Genomic DNA, 18,012 nt, shown 5'->3' on the forward strand with positions numbered 1-18,012 from the left:
ACCAGGAGGTGTTTTAATCGAGATTTGAATAGTTTAGAATCACTGAGATGTTTAATTTCTTCATGCAGCTTGTTTATCAGTTTCACACCAACTTGGGACGGCAAGTGTTCAAATGCTGTAGTTCTATGTTGTACAATCCGAAAGTTGTCCCTGCCTCGAACCAACTCGCATGGGTCGACAGTATAGAACGACGTCGAGAATACAGAGACAGGGTAAAGTTAACAATCCAAGCTCTCTGAAGGCTTCTTTGCACGACACTCTGAAATTCAATTTAAAAAGAATTCTGACAGCTTTCTTTTGAGCTCTAAATCCTCTTTCGTGTTTGTATTTATAACACCTGTCCCACAGTCTCAAACCGTAAGACAAATGTGGATGTATCAGGCCAAAGTAGGCCATTTTTAATACATCAATAGAACAGAATTTTGGGTGGTTACGCAAAACATAAATGACAGGAGCGATCTTGGAGCAGATGCTCTCAATGTTGAAGTCCCTTGTCAGCCCTCGATCTAGGTATATTCCAAGGAACTTAACGGATTCGGCGTCTTCCAAGAGAACATCGTCCATCATTACCGCGGGACGATACTCTTGTGCCTGTCGATGCCGAAGGCAAAAATGTATTGAGTTTGATTTCGAGCTCTTTGTTTTCAAATTGAGTTTTGAGAAATAGTCGATGCATGAATTTAAATCGATAAATGATTTCACTTCAAGATCATTTTTACATTTCAATTTAACACATAGAGTCGTGTAATCAGCATATTGAATGAACTTTCCGTATTGATGTATTCAACTTGTTGACTTAAATAAGGAAAAGAATTGGCCCTAATATTGATCCCTGAGGGACACCATAGGGCATCTTGGCCCTGTTAGACAGAGCATTCGCAATCCGTACACATTGTTCTCTATCTTAAGATACGACGAGAGCCAACCGTGCGGCAAACCCTTAGTCCATACTGGTGCAACAGTGTCGCATGATGCACACAGTCACAAGCTTTGGAGAGGCCGATAAATATGTCCATCACACGTTTTATTCTTTCCAGGCCGTCGACAACATTATGAATAAGTCCAGTTATGGCTTGCATCTTGAGGTGCAAAGATTGTCTTTTGTGTAAATTGGAATCACAGTGAATATCTTCAGTGCGGACGGAAAGACACCCTGTGCAAACGAGAGATTGATTAATTTTGTGAGTGGTGTCAAAATATGCTTGAAGAACTTTTTGATTAACCACACAGACATTCCATTAATGTTACAAGACTTCTTTGGCTTGAGATCCTGCACGATACGGGCCACCTCTACCTCACTCACAGGTCGAAGGAATATGGACGTGGCCGAGCTCGTAAATAACCCCCCGCTGGAAGTATTCTGATTCAAAGGACTGTCTGGTCCAGCAACAGTTGAAAAAAATCATTAAATGTAATTGCCACTTGTAATGGATCATCAATAATACTTTCTCAATTGAAAATTTGTAAGAATTTTGTTGTTTTGTGTTTAAGTTAATTATATTACAGGCGATTTTTGACAGATTATCGGATTGCTTTAGTTAAGAAACGTCTCGTGCCGTGGCGCTTCTTATGTCTTTGCGGTAAATATTTTTGAAATTTCGAAAAAAGAGTTTGAAATTCTCATGTTTTGATTGAACATATATAATTTTAGTCTTTTTCTTGAATCAAGTATACCTAGAGTAATCCAGGTATGACCTCTTATTACGCTCTTTAAAATTTCTGAATGGGAATTCAAATTTAAGCAATGAGTTAAACAATCGAAAAACGCGTTAAAGGCATCCTCCACCCGCTCAAAGGAATCCAGAAATTCCTATGAGGTTTTCATTAAAAGCTTCTTAAAAAGCTCTATGTTTGCCAACATTAGATTCCGTTTTATTTTTACGAATCGAGGTTCAATTTTTGGATTATGGTGTAATATTACGGCTTCCTGTCCTTAGTGGTCTGAGATGGCCGCATCTATGACAGAAACAGAATAGTCTATGACGTTGTCGATGGCTGTACTCGACGAAGCGGTCACTCGAGTTGGCGAGTTCACGGACCAAATTAAGCTGAAAGAAGTGAGAATATCCCGTAGTCGCTGGGTTAGAGGGTTAGTGTGGTCTAACACATCTATCTGTATGTTAAGTCACCGGTAATGATGAACTTCAACGATTTGGAACTGAGAAAATTTAGTAAGGTCTCGAACTTTTTACAAACATTTTTGTTGCATCCATTTGGGGATTTGTATAAGCCAATCAGTATACTTTTTCGCGGAATTTGTATCAGTTTTAATTCCCCCCACTTCAAAGTAGATCTCGGTTGAAAATATCGAGATTTAACCAAAATTGCAACACTACCTCCTTTAAAATTTGTTCGATGAAAAATTGTAGCCAATTCATAATTGTCAATTCTGAACATAGAACAGGTGTGAAGCCATGTTTAGAAACAACAAACATGTCGGGGTACAGCTCTTCTGCCATTAGCTCATCACCTTAATTGGTGGCAAACTGCGCATTTTGATGCACGATGGTAACTGCACGAGTTAAGTTTAGAATTTTGTGTGTGATTTTGTTTGTGTGTTTTTTTGTCTGGTTTTCTCCAATACTGTTATCTTTATTTTGCTTTTTGGCACTTTAGAAGAAGGCAGTTTTTTTGTTCCGTTGTGTCTGTGATGATGCTTAATGGGCCAACTTGTCGCACCGGTGGCTGCAAGGTAGTCGATAGCGGTGTAGTTGGAGACTCAAGGGCTTGATCCGACTGGGCCAACAGATGCTTGGTGTTCCCTTTTAGATGCGCCCCTTCCGATGTTATAGAATTATAACACCTCTGCCCCACGATGCTTTGCACACAATTCTTCTGTACAGTTGTTAATTAATCAGTGCAGTCTCTTGGTTGATTTTGTGACTGGCTGGCTGGTCGTATCTGTGAGGTGAGGAAATGAAATTCGGAGTCCGAATTCGTAAGGTTTTAGAATGATGTTTACCTGGGTGGTAAGGATGAGTGAGAGAAAGAGAGAGAGAGAGAGAGAGCGGGACAGCTGGCGCTGCACCTGGCACAGGCGGCAGGTGTCCTCGCTCGCCTCGTTCTTGTCCGCCAGCCGCTACTCCGCCAGTCGTGTGCCGTCCGTCTCCGGGACCGCTGGGCGAGATGTTGTGTACTAGGACCGAGAGCCACGAACAAGGTAACCGCAGCATCCTGGACAAGCTGTGCAGGGGCGGTAGTTTCCGAGTCAGGGAACATGTCGAAAAGAAACAAGTCGATTTCATCAGAAGGGATATCGGGAACCGGAGTGTTTTCGACAAGCTCTGTAAGAGCGGCAGTTATCGCGTCAAAGACGATAGTTCGACCAAGAAGTTGAGCAGTGGAAGCTTCAACAGGAAGGAAAAGCCGACGATGGAAAGGCACAAGAAGGGTGAAAGTGTCTTCAACAAATTGTGCAGAAGTCGTAGTTTTCACGGAAGGGAAATCTCCAAAGAGCCGAAGTGTGCACTCCTACCGAACTGCGTGTCATTGGCGAGTACGCGTCGTACCCAGAACAGTAAGGATGTGGATAGTGGCATGGGAGTGGAACGGCCCAAGGCGTACTTGGTCGAGGGATCCTTACAAGCTACAGTGTACACGCCGCGGCATGTTCTGGGGAAGTCGGGCAGGCCAGCTACCGTACTTCTTGTTTACCCAACCGTAAGTAATTATTACCATTTTAACTACTGCTGTACGTACATTTTAAGCCAAGCAATTATATATAATTTGAATTTATTTGCTTATATTTTCTACTAATTCAAACTAACACACACACATTTAGTTAAATTGAATAATATTATGTCGTAATAAAAGGCATTATGTTTATAATTTATGGCTTATTTGTTCATCACTAATCAGTTTCCAGTTTTATGTGTCTTGCACCTTCGTTTACAAAGCGGATTAGGGGAGGGGACTTCTACCGGCACCGCACTGGGCTGACACACGGTCGAGTATGGGAATGAGCATAAGTAAAAAAACCGAGGAGGGTTTAAAATAATTCGCTTTTTAAGTTACAAATATGCAACAATATTTACCTTTCCCAGACGTACAGTAGGCATGCAACACATGTTGAGATCTTTCGTATGGCTTTGGCATCATGTTATGAGTAAATCGTGAATTTTGTCTACGCATTTTAACCATATCAATTTAAACAATTTTTTACAAACGTACATTCTATGATATAACCGATTTTTATTGTCAATCGTAGATTAATGGTTATTTGAATTGTGAGAGATCGGGTTCATAACAATTCACCTATAAGTATGTTCTATTGTTTCCTTCTTATCGCTGTGTTTACTAGAATATCGATTTAATTAATATCTCGTATTAAGGTTTTTATTTATTCTCGTGTAATTTGTTTAATTATTGTCTCCCAGGCTCGTAGCGCTATGCAAGTAGGAGAGCAAGGTCGCTGCCGGTATCGGTAAACATTGAACATAACGGGGCCCGCAGTCACTACAGCCTGTCCGCACTAGGAAGACACCAGTGCTGTTATCACTAAAGCTGCGAGTAGCTACGTGCTCTACGTGTCAAATATGTAATTACTATTCGGTACATGGAATATACACATCCCTCTATCCGGCCTTTGTTATTTTATTTTTAGGACAGTGCCTGTTCTGTTCTGAGTCGTATTTTTATCTCGACCCGAAAAGTGTATCAGTTAATATTGTGTGGGAGTTACAACATTGTTAATGTTAACTGGTAGCTGAAGGTGACTGGTGAAGACGACCAGCTGACCAGTATATTAATATCCTTGAGAAGATAAAGGGATATATATATATATATTGCTAAGAGACATGCTATTCCATGATGATCTCCTAACACTGCCACGGTTTACGTTCACGCTGGGCTTAGTCTGCAAACGTACTTGTACAACATTTGTTGGACCTTTGCGTTATTGAACACAGTATATATATATATATATATATATATATATATATATATATATATATATATATATATATATATATATATATATATATATATATTTCCTGTTGCTGAGAGACTCGATGGCTACGTTGCGGCGGTCGATTGTCTGTTAGTTATCGTATCACAATGCCGTGGGGCGGCGTGGAGGGGAGCGGTGAGTCACGGTCTACACTCTACACTCTTTAGTCCAGTCAGAGAGAACCGCCGTGCGGCTTGGCTGTACATTCCTTGCCATCGTGTATCTGTCTGTGTCTTGTGCAGTATAGTTTTCGCGTCCTGTGTCGTCTACACGTGTGTCTGTCTGTGTCTTGTGGAGTGTCTTTACCATACTGGAGGTGAGGCGCGACGCCAGAAGGACAGCAGATAAAGGTTTGTCTCGTATAGATATATCATCAAAGCTTTAGTGGGAATGTTGCTGCCGAACACTCGCCGCCTCCACGCATGCGGGTGTGTCAGTCATTTAGCCCTTGATCAGTGATTTGCTCATTCACCTAATATTTATTTATTCTTTGTTTAAAGTTTCTTATTTGGTTTTTGATTAAGATATTTTGTCTTTCATTTTGTCTCGATTGTTAATAAAATATTAGGATACCGGTATACTTGCGATTTCTGCATTAGCTTTCGACAAAAATAAAATAGCAACAGAACTGGAAGTTAGTGCTACAGTGCTACTGTAGGCGATACGACTGTGAGACTCCGACATCTGGAGTAATTGTTGTGTTACAACACCGGCTGTGCGGGGTCGTCATCGTCATTAACCGACTTGTAAGCCACATCGTGTCGTGCTTCTGCTAATTAAACTGCGGTTAAATGTTTGTGAGTTCAGGGGAAACGTTCACTCCAGAAATTGCGAAGTTAAATCAAATAGTTTACTGATAATTAAAACGTTCTGTATTTGTATGCATGTGTAAGTAAATTTTAAAAAATCTGCTCTATATAGATAATCTGCATTCCGCTGCTTATTTTGAGTTTTCCGTCCGTGTCGTTTTCCCTGATATATTAACTTGGTTAAAAGTTGTTTATCATTTTTAATTCATAGGCCTTTGAAAAACTTCCCTGGAGAAAGAAAAGTAAAAACTGATTACTGAACTAGAAGTTATAGGTATTTAGTTAGAGTAGCTATTTCAGGCAATTTTGCTGCAATTTGTCCACGCGCTATCTCTCATGTAGTCAGATTGTACAGGACAGGCACTAGAGGGGAGCCGGCCCACAGGCTGAGATCGCGACTTCCTTCTCTACTCCACATGAGCAGTAGGCTACTGCGCACCGTCGGTCCGAGGACCACATGGAATCTCTCGGCCTGTATCATGCACTAGAGGGGAGCCGGCCCACAGGCTGAGATCGCGACTTCCTTCTCTACTCCACATGAGCAGTAGGCTACTGCGCACCGTCGGTCCGAGGACCACATGGAATCTCTCGGCCTGTATCATGCACTAGAGGGGAGCCGGCCCACAGGCTGAGATCGCGACTTCCTTCTCTACTCCACATGAGCAGTAGGCTACTGCGCACCGTCGGTCCGAGGACCACATGGAATCTCTCGGCCTGTATCATGCACTAGAGGGGAGCCGGCCCACAGGCTGAGATCGCGACTTCCCTCTCCACTCCACATGAGCAGTAGGCTACTGCGCACCGTCGGTCCGAGGACCACATGGAATCTCTCGGCCTGTATCATGCACTAGAGGGGAGCCGGCCCACAGGCTGAGATCGCGACTTCCTTCTCTACTCCACATGAGCAGTAGGCTACTGCGCACCGTCGGTCCGAGGACCACATGGAATCTCTCGGCCTGTATCATGCACTAGAGGGGAGCCGGCCCACAGGCTGAGATCGCGACTTCCTTCTCTACTCTACATGAGCAGTAGGCTACTGCGCACCGTCGGTCCGAGGACCACATGGAATCTCTCGGCCTGTATCATGCACTAGAGGGGAGCCGGCCCACAGGCTGAGATCGCGACTTCCCTCTCCACTCCACATGAGCAGTAGACTACTGCGCATCATGGGGGCGAGGACCACATGGAATCTCCTGTACTTTTAATATAAATTGTATTGACAACTAAATCAAAATCAACACATATTCTGTTATTCACCCAGATACATCTATGCTATGTATTGCTACGTAGATGGAAAACTGTTCTAGCATTTATGGTTTAAACAAGTTGTTTTTATATTTATTTTGAGTTGTGCCAGTTTTTTGTGAAGTGACGTGTAAATTGTATTGAATTATGTCACTCTGTAGGTAGATAAATTCAACAATAACATTGTTTTAAGCCGAAACAGAACTTTAATCGAGAATATAAAAATGAAAATTATAAGTTACAAAGTTTAAAACTATGGAAATAAGGAGTTATTAAATAACAATAACGAATTATCATTAGAAGTCCTTGTAGTAGTTGGGTGCTAGATGATAAAGAGTACTAACACCAAAGTTACAAATTATTATAAAAGTCCTTGTAGTAGTCGGGTACTAAATTGGAGAGTACTAAACCCATCAGGTCAGCTTTATTCTAGCTGCGATTTCCAACGTTTCTGTGTAGGTCTTTTGAAATGTCATATTTTCCAAGGTTGTCCTTTTTCTCTTGATTTTCAGAATTTCTGTTTTGAAATCTGTTTTGGCGTATAACTCCTTATAAAATACTTTATACGGATTTGCTTTTCAATTCAAATGATGTGGACTTTGGTAAACTTCAGCGGGCGGTCTTCTTCTTTGTCTTTTTTTTCCTGTTGTCTATCTATGTTATCCAGTATGTGCAGCCTAGTCCGGTTATCTGGTAACATATCTGTTACGTTTAGTTGTCAACTCCCATCGTCGTGGTGAGTCAGTGCTGAGTCGCGGCTGAGTCAACCGTCACGAGCCGTGAGTCACTCACAACATATCTTGGATATCAAGTACAGGGATCTTCTGAATTACTTGGTCAATCTTGTCAGTTTTAAGCTAAGTTAAACACACACACAAGACAAGTAAACGGTAACCGTAATTGACTAAATATCTTGTCTTGCAATTACACAAAGCTGATCATATGCGGAACTGATTTCCTAGAACTTATGAGAAACTATACGAAAATGTACTGGAATGTGACTGGAGAAGGTCGGTTAGCGACTTGTTTATCACTCACTCGTGTAGTGTACTTCGTGATTAGATAACGCAAGGTTTTTTAAACATCAGTGAACTATTGTAGCCTCCAAACAAAAGTTATCAAGTAACCATTTACATGTTTCTTACGTAAGTTACTGTTTTATTTCTACAAATTCTTTGTTTGGAATATCTTCAATTCATGTCACTCATTATATGTAATCGCTCAGTCTACTCGTTATCAGAGTGAAATTTGTTTATAGGATCTGTTTCGTCTGCATGTAACCAACCACTTGCTGCATAGTGTATATTGATATTGTAATATACTGTAATAATAATCTTGTACCAATGTGCGTGCGTCAATCAATCAATCAAATTTTTATTGCGAAGACATGTATAGTAAACGTCAGTTCTTTTTATAACTAAAAATTTTTAATTTGCCCTACATAAAATCCCACTCAGACTTACAATTCAGCATTCATTCATTTTCCACGAACTCGCCAATTTTCCCACCTCCAGCGACATAGTCAATCTTCTGATTGGGCGGTCTCCCAGTTGCATGCCAAAAACTCGTTGACATCATAATACGCTTCTGATGCCAAAAAAAGCGTTTTAAAACTAGTTTTGAGCGCCTTGGGCGTTTTAGCATGTTTGATCCAATTCGGCAGCTTGTTGATGAAATGAACACTTCCTGTGAGGGCAGATGCTCATAAACCACCGTTCTGTGTTTACCAGTTCGGTGGCTATCTCTGCCTCTGGTCTCATACGAATGTATGTCTCGGCCACTTGTCTTGACACATTTAGACATACGAAACAGAGTTAAAATATAGAGACCCGGCTGAGTCAACAGCTGCAATTGTTTAAGGTTTCTCTGCAAGACTCTGAAATGCAAATGTGCAATTAGTCGAATCGCTTGTTTTTGCAATTTGAACACTCATCAACTGGTTATTAGCACAAGCACCCCACAATACCAATCCGCAGCATAGGTGGGGGTAAATCAAGACATAATAAGCCTTCATCAGAATCTGAGTGAGGCAATATTTGGATAGAGACCTCAAAACATTAATGCCTGAGGATAGTATGGCGCAACTTAACTATAAAATAATAGCCCCTACACCTTGCTGTATCAGTACATTACTCTACATACAGTGCTGTGATGTGTTACGATGTCACGGTCCCTACAACTTGTTGTGTCAGTACATTACATACAGTGCTGTGATGTGTTACGATGTCACGGCCCCTACACCTTGCTGTGGCAGTGCATTACTCTACATACAGTGCTGTGATGTGTTACGATGTCACGGCCCCTACACCTTGCTGTGACAGTACATTACTCTACATACAGTGCTGTGATGTGTTACGATGTCACGGCCCCTACACCTTGCTGTATCAGTACATTACTCTACATACAGTGCTGTGATGTGTTACGATGTCACGGCCCCTACACCTTGCTGTATCAGTACATTACCCTACATACAGTGCTGTGATGTGTTACGATGTCACGGCCCCTACACCTTGCTGTGTCAGTACATTACTCTACATACAGTGCTGTGATGTGTTACGATGTCACTGTCCCAAAACCTTGCTGTGTCAGTACATTACTCTACATACAGTGCTGTGATGTGTTACGATGTCACGGTCCCTACACCTTACTGTATCAGTACATTACTCTACATACAGTGCTGTGATGTGTTACGGTGTCACGGCCCCTACACCTTGCTGTGTCAGTACATTACTCTAATACAGTGCTGTGATGTGTTACGATGTCACTGTCCCAAAACCTTGCTGTGTCAGTACATTACTCTACATACAGTGCTGTGATGTGTTACGATGTCACGGTCCCTACACCTTGCTGTATCAGTACATTACTCTACATACAGTGCTGTGATGTGTTACGATGTCACGGCCCCTACACCTTGCTGTATCAGTACATTACTCTACATACAGTGCTGTGATGTGTTACGATGTCACGGCCCCTACACCTTGCTGTATCAGTACATTACTCTACATACAGTGCTGTTATGTGTTACGATGTCACGGCCCCTACACCTTGCTGTGTCAGTACATTACTCTACATACAGTGCTGTGATGTGTTACGATGTCACGGCCCCTACACCTTGCTGTGTCAGTACATTACTCTACATACAGTGCTGTGATGTGTTACGATGTCACGGCCCCTACACCTTGCTGTATCAGTACATTACTCTACATACAGTGCTGTGATGTGTTACGATGTCACGGCCCCTACACCTTGCTGTATCAGTACATTACTCTACATACAGTGCTGTGATGTGTTACGATGTCACGGCCCCTACACCTTGCTGTATCAGTACATTACTCTACATACAGTGCTGTGATGTGTTACGATGTCACGGCCCCTACACCTTGCTGTATCAGTACATTACTCTACATACAGTGCTGTGATGTGTTACGATGTCACGGTCCCAAAACCTTGCTGTGTCAGTACATTACTCTACATACAGTGCTGTGATGTGTTACGGTGTCACGGCCCCTACACCTTGCTGTATCAGTACATTACTCTACATACAGTGCTGTGATGTGTTACGATGTCACGGTCCCAAAACCTTGCTGTGTCAGTACATTACTCTACATACAGTGCTGTGATGTGTTACGATGTCACTGTCCCAAAACCTTGCTGTGTCAGTACATTACTCTACATACAGTGCTGTGATGTGTTACGATGTGACGGTCCCTACACCTTGCTGTGGCAGTGCATTACTCTACATACAGTGCTGTGATGTGTTACGATGTCACGGTCCCTACACCTTGCTGTGGCAGTGCATTACTCTACATACAGTGCTGTGGTGTGTTACGATGTCACGGTCCCTACACCTTGCTGTGTCAATATATACTCTACCTAGAATACTGTCATGTGCAATAATGTATTCCGGTGTCGTTCCTCATCACCCCGACTTTACTATGACTTTTTGTGTCAGGGTGTCTTTAGTGATCTCGGTACGGCGTACATAAAAGACGAGGGGTAGTAATGGAGATACGCCACTTACCTATACGTACAAATATCAATATCAAAGAAAAATAAGTACTTGATTTATGTTGCCATAATTTATTTTGTATTGTCATTTAAACAAAAAAATTAATTGTCGGTGTAAGGTGATTATGGGTGCTTTTCCTTGTAAAATAATGAATTATGGAACATCATATAATTAATTGCATTTATCGCATTACAAAAATAGTTAACCTCGTTGTTCACCGTTTTTTAGGTATCAGTATTTATCGTGTTTAAAGTTAGATTTACTGTAGCTTTATTGATAGAGGCAGGCGAGGCCATCTGTCTGTCTACAACGGGTCTGTGTGGGGGGTGGTGGGGGACCCTCCCCTCTGTCTGGCTCATCCCCCGAGAGAGGATCGATCTCCTCTTCCCCTCCCCTTCACATGTATCAATGGGTACCCGTACCGTTCCGTACTCATCTAGTGATATTCTCTTCCGCATAACCCTGTATGTGACCTTACTGCAACACAACATTTCAGTGTCCACCGTGTACATAGATCTGGATCTCAGGTATGGTTATTATTTTTACGTAGGCTATACCGTGTATTAGGTACTTTATTTTTCCACGTGGAAAATGGTATCGTGTTTTTATTGTAATTGTTTTATGTTTTGTTGGAACAAATAATTATTATGCACCATCTGTCATTTTATTTTGTGTACAATCGATAGTTATAATAGCGTTTTTCAGTATTCTGAGGTATTCGCGAATTGCAAGTTATAAAAATTCAGCGTTATTTCTCTGTTAATATCATTGTTTTTGAACACATTATGGGTGGTACGGGTTGACGCCGGGCAAAGTAGCGTGGCGCTCTCGCGTGAACCATTGTATGGTTGAACGACTAATATACTACCCCGACCCTGTATAGCGACGTTCCACAGCAAGCAGAATCATCATCTACAAGTTTAATGTTTTTGCAGTACATAATAGTGTTTTAGTCCAATCCAGATGTTATATCCAATGTTTTTATATGACATTTATTTTCCTTGATTAGTCTTTTCAACAAAAATGTAAACCATTACTTGCACAATTGCAAAATGTGTATTAATATGCATTTATAAGTATTCTGAACAAAATTTAATATATTTTATCAAGTGGGCCAGCTGATAGACAATTCCGCTTGCATCAGTCCGCCGATAGACAATTCCGCTTGCATCAGTCCGCCGATAGACAATTCCGCTTGCATCAGTCAGCTGATGAGAATGGCGGTGCGGCGGCAGCTGGGCAACATGTGTCAAGCAGGAGTCTGTGGGAAACCCGCGTTGTCACCCTTCCTGCCAAACACAGAAATAAACACGACTGTGCTCTGGCCCATTTCCGTTGAAGAGTCTAGATGAAAACTTCTAACTATTCTATTGATTCTATCAATATGGGCCAGCTACTTCTTTAGATTAGATAAAGATTGTCTATAGACAAAGATACTTGTATGATAAACAAACAGCAGCGCTACATGTCCATGTGTATAGGTAAATATGATGAAGGTAAAACCATAAATAAGTATGTTTAAAAAAATGTTTTGTTGTGAAATTATTTCTCAGTAAATTCTCTTAATTTTGTACTTTTCTTGTAAGTTGACTTCAAAATGATATTTTCTATAAATACTGTATCTAAAGTGTTGACTTTATGTTCATTATACAAATACAACAAAAATAGTTAATAGCTTGACTGTTATTGATATAAATAGTTTTTGTGAAAAAAACAGTAATTGAAAATGTGTTTTAGATTTTAAATTTATTTAATATACATTTATGATGAGAGTGCAAGTAGGCAAGGTGGGAAGTAATATTAAACAGTTTTCAGTTGCTGGACTTTGAATTACACTCTGTATATAGTTATTTTTCATAGAAGTGTGGTTCCTAGAGCACATCTTATGGTACTGTCTAAAGAAAATCTTCATTTATAAGTGTATTATTATTAGAAGTGAGTTCAGGATCAAGGCCACAAAATGACTTCACTGTGCACACATAAATATCTCAAATTTGTGTCATCAACACCCCTTGTATTGACAGCTATCACTTCTCTATGGCAAACCTTGTCTCCTATGTAATGCAAGTATTTTATATGTAGCAGGGCCTGGACAGAGGAGGTTCCGCACGGCCCCTGTCCTCGGACCTCAACCCCCCCTTGTATTGACAGCTATAGCCTCTTTATGGCAAACCTTGTCTCCTATGTAATGCAAGTATTTTATATGTAGCAGGGCCTGGACAGAGGAGGTTCCACACGGCCCCTGTCCTCGGACCTCAAACCCCCCTTGTATTGACAGCTATAGCCTCTTTATGGCAAACCTTGTCTCCTATGTAATGCAAGTATTTTATATGTAGCAGGGCCTGGACAGAGGAGGTTCCACACGGCCCCTGTCTTCGGACCTCAACCCCCCCTTGTATTGACAGCTATAGCCTCTTTATGGCAAACCTTGTCTCCTATGTAATGGAAGTATTTTATTTGTTGCAGGGTCTTGACAGAGGGGGTCCCGCACGGCCCCTGTCCTCGGACCTCAACCCCCCTCGTATTGACAGCTATCGTTTCTCTATGGCAAACCTTGAAGGTAAGCGGGAGTAAACTGGTGTACTTCCAAGTAAAAGATTTGAAGTAGAAGTTAACAACCGAATAGTAAGAAAAGTAGACATTTTCATACATGAAACGTGCTGTATAATTCTGTGCTTAGATGGAAATGGATTGTGACAGAAGGGAATTTGTTTTGCTATTCTTGTTGGGGTATCAATATAACAACTATGTAGATATTAACCTGTTCTACCTGAGATCATGCATATCCTATTCATTTGTCCTGAATGACTGTTGTATTACTAAAACTTATTGTGTTTCTAGGTTCTAAGTGAAAGTGACTTGTAGGGAATCATTATAATGGAGAGCTAGTGGATTCTCTTGCAGAAACTTATTACAGTACTTTAAGTGAACAATCTGGTGATATCATATACATATGAAGAAAACATTTATTACAGTACATGACTAACATACTTTTCTACATTATAATTACTGTAGTGTCATTTTCATTATTTCCTTCAAGTGATTCTTTCAAAAATAGGTATCTATTGCTTTTTCACTTTGAATGACATTTTCAATACGTTTTCTTAAAGACGTTTCAACACTATAATGCCACTAGCAGAGACACCATTTTCTTCTGACCAGGTAATAGATGTAGTGAACGAACGGCTACATTGTGTGGTATTTTATTGAACAGTTGGTGTCACTTCCCCTCCTTCACACAGATCTTCACCATCCTCTTCTGTTGTGGTCATAGACTACAATTTCTTTATTTTTTAAAAACTGGTTCGTGTTTTCTCCTCCATTGCCAGTTAGCCAGTCACTAACATCATCAGTTGTCAAAACATTGTCAGCTGTATCTATGAGATATTCATAGTAAATGTCGTCTTGCAGCTCAATTAACTGTGTTTAATGGTGTTTTATTTTATATATTGCTCCAATAGTCCCATGTTTTTCCCAAGCATTGGCAAATGAGAATACCACATGTTGCAAGTAAACTTGCCTTAGCAATGTAATCACACTGTCATCTTGCAACAAACAATGTACAGAAGGCTCTTTTGAACTGCATTTTAATGGCTTGTATTTTGATCCATAAGTTGCAGAAAGGGTGTTATGTTTGGAGATCACAGATAAATCTGTCTTTTATGTTCAGACCCTCTTCATGAGGGTGACCAGGGCAGTTGTCCAAAATGAGCAATGCTTTTTGGGGAGCCATTCCATGGACACAGATTTAGTCATCCGTTCTTCAGTTTGAGCTTTATTATAACGGTAAGATTAAAATTCTAAAAATCCCTAGGTTTTTTGCTTTACCAATCACTAATATATTCATCTTGTGTGTGCCACTGGTGTTTGAACAGAGTATAAATGTGACTCTGTCTTTTGCTAGTTTGCGTCTATGCGCACTAGCTTTAGCTTGGAGAACGTAAGTTTTATGAAGTAGAAGCCGCCAAAATAAGCCACCTTCATCCTCATTATACACTTGGTCTGAAGTATTTTAGTTGATCATTTTTTATACACAATTTAAAAGGTTCAACTGCGTCAGTATAACACATTACTTTTTCACCTGTATACACTAGCCATACATCAAATCGTCTTTTATCCAACCAACCTTCACTGGTTTAAAGTCATCTTTATTCGTGGTCTTTTTGTAGAATTTTTTTGCTAAATTTCTCCTTAAATAGGTGTATGCCTATTGCATTATTGTAAAAAAACACAAATAAAGACTATGTTCAACCTGAGAAAACTCAACTGTGTTTATTGTTTTTCGTAAACTTTTCACATTTTTATTTATCAAAAGAAATTCTGTATCATCTCACTATTCTTCCTCATGGATTGTGGCACGACCAATTCTATACTCTTTAGCAATACCAACTAATGTTTCACTCTGTATTAAGTCGTTTAAAAATCTTATTTATACAAAAGCGATAATGTTTTATGTTTTCGTTTGTCTTATAGAGCACTACTAACACACCACAATGCATTGACAAAGGATAGCATGTAACCGAGCAAGCGTATCATGTAACAGACTGACAAAAGTACGTGCAAAGCAAACAAAAACTACTCAAAATGGCACGAATAGAAACATGGTTTCAACTCTCAACACCTGTTCGAAACAGAACTATGCACTTAGTGGCTGCTCATATATAATACCAGATTACTGGTGAAGTCGGGCAAGTGTCGTGCTAGATTATGAAGATATTATATCAACTCTGAATTCGGTATTTTAAAGTATGCAGAAGTTAGCTATATGCAAGGATGCAATATTATTTGTATTACTAATTTTAATTGCTTTCTTACAAATATACAACTTGCCCATATTTCATTGTTTTTAGTTGTTCAATTATTAACTATTAAATCTCTAGGCAGTGTCTAGATGGCAAGGTAATGGCCTCAAATGTACTAGCTCTCTAACTCAGTTTAGTTGTGAAAATGTATTTAGTTATGTTTTATATAGTACGCCTGATCATTTTAGTAACCACAATGTGATTGACAATACTACTTTTACCCTCTAAGAATTTTCCTCTGGCAAACAGTTATTGTGTTAGCAAGCTGTAGTCATCGTATGAAAAAGTCTGTTGTAAACTATGGTTTTATTTTGTCAAATTTCCTTGGCCAATTATGTTGATTAGACCATTTGTAATTTAAAATCCCTAATTCTTCCGAAATAGAAATGTTTGGATATAGCTTTCATAAAAACTCAAAAGGAGAATTTCTCTTAAGAATTTCACTAAGTTTTGAGGAAAGTGAAGTATTGTGCTTTCTAGTCCTGTTAATAAAAAGTGTTTTCCCTTTCAACTGTTTTATCACAATGATGAGTATGTTATCTATAACTATATTATCACAGGGATACTTACTCTGCTGGAATGTTTTCATGTGGGAGTGCTACAGATGATTGTTGTCAAGGCCAAGCCCCATTTCAACAAATATCTAATGACTCCAATATTATGACTATGTGGGAATGCTTGCTCTGCTGGAATGTTGTCATGTGGGAGTGCTACAGCTGATTGTTGTCAAGGCCAAGCCCCAATTCAACAAATATCTAATGACTCCAATATTATGACTATGTGGGAATGCTTGCTCTGCTGGAATGTTGTCATGTGGGAGTGCTACAGATGATTGTTCTCGAGGCCAAGCCCAATTCCAAAAACTGTCTTAATGACCCCAGCTATGTGGGAATGCTTGCTGTACTGGAATGTTCTCATGTGGGAATGCTACAGCTGAATGTTCTCAAGGCCAAGGCCCACTCCAACAAATGTCTAATGACTCCAATATTATGACTATCTGGGAATGCTTTCTTCTGCTGGAATTTTGTCGTGTGGGAGTGCTACAGATGATTGTTCTCATGGCCCAGGCCCAATTCAACAAATATCTAATGACTCCAATATTATTATAACTATGTGGGAATGCTTGCTCTGCTGGAATGTTGTCATGTGGGAGTGCTACAGATGGTTGTTCTCATGGCCCAGGCCCAATTCAACAAATGTCTAATGACTCCAATATTATGAGTATGTGGGAATGCTTGCCCTCCTGGAATGTTATCATGTGGGTGTGCTACAGCTGATTGTTGTCAAGGCCAAGCCCCAATTCAACAAATGTCTAATGACTCCAATATTATGACTATGTGGGAATGCTTGCTCTGCTGGAATGTTGTCATGTGGGAGTGCTACAGCTGATTGTTGTCAAGGCCAAGCCCCAATTCAACAAATGTCTAATGACTCCAATATTATGACTATGTGGGAATGCTTGCTCTGCTGGAATGTTGTCATGTGGGAGTGCTACAGCTGATTGTTGTCAAGGCCAAGCCCCATTTCAACAAATGTCTAATGACTCCAATATTATGACTATGTGGGAATGCTTGCTCTGCTGGAATGTTGTCATGTGGGAGTGCTACAGCTGATTGTTGTCAAGGCCAAGCCCCAATTCAACAAATGTCTAATGACTCCAATATTATGACTATGTGGGAATGCTTGCTCTGCTGGAATGTTGTCATGTGGGAGTGCTACAGCTGATTGTTGTCAAGGCCAAGCCCCATTTCAACAAATATGTAATGACTCCAATATTATGACTTCGTGGGAATGCTTGTTCTGCTGGAATGTTGTCATGTGGGAGTGCTACAGCTGATTGTTGTCAAGGCCAAGCCCCAATTCAACAAATGTCTAATGACTCCAATATTATGACTATGTGGGAATGCTTGCTCTGCTGGAATGTTGTCATGTGGGAGTGCTACAGCTGATTGTTGTCAAGGCCAAGCCCCAATTCAACAAATGTCTAATGACTCCAATATTATGACTATGTGGGAATGCTTGCTCTACTGGAATGTGGGAGTGCTACAGCTGATTGTTCCCAAGGCCAAGCCGTATTTCAATAAATGCCTAATGAGCCCTTGTTATTCCTTGGGAATCCACCACAGTGTTGCTGTCAATGCTTTTGTACAAAGACCGTTTTAAATCACACTGTGGTGTGAATATTAACACTTATTGTTA

At 40.4% G+C, this 18,012-nt stretch overlaps 1 protein-coding gene across 5 annotated transcripts in view; it reads left to right on the forward strand.

Moving 5' to 3' along the window:
* LOC124360933 (amyloid beta A4 precursor protein-binding family B member 1-interacting protein-like) overlaps positions 1-18,012 on the forward strand; it is a 152,155-nt gene that overhangs the window by 108,824 nt on the left and 25,319 nt on the right. For 2 of the 5 annotated variants that reach the window (XM_046814941.1, XM_046814942.1), the window contains one exon: positions 13,478-13,571. In XM_046814941.1, coding sequence (XP_046670897.1) covers positions 13,478-13,571 — 94 coding nt within the window. Of the gene's footprint in view, positions 1-2,979; positions 3,661-5,118; positions 5,299-11,526; positions 11,539-13,477; positions 13,572-18,012 lie in introns of those variants that run through there. The other 3 variants (XM_046814943.1, XM_046814944.1, XM_046814945.1) reach the window with 3 other exon arrangements.

Source organism: Homalodisca vitripennis, chromosome 4, assembly GCF_021130785.1.
Source record: "Homalodisca vitripennis isolate AUS2020 chromosome 4, UT_GWSS_2.1, whole genome shotgun sequence".
NCBI lineage: Eukaryota > Metazoa > Arthropoda > Insecta > Hemiptera > Cicadellidae > Homalodisca > Homalodisca vitripennis.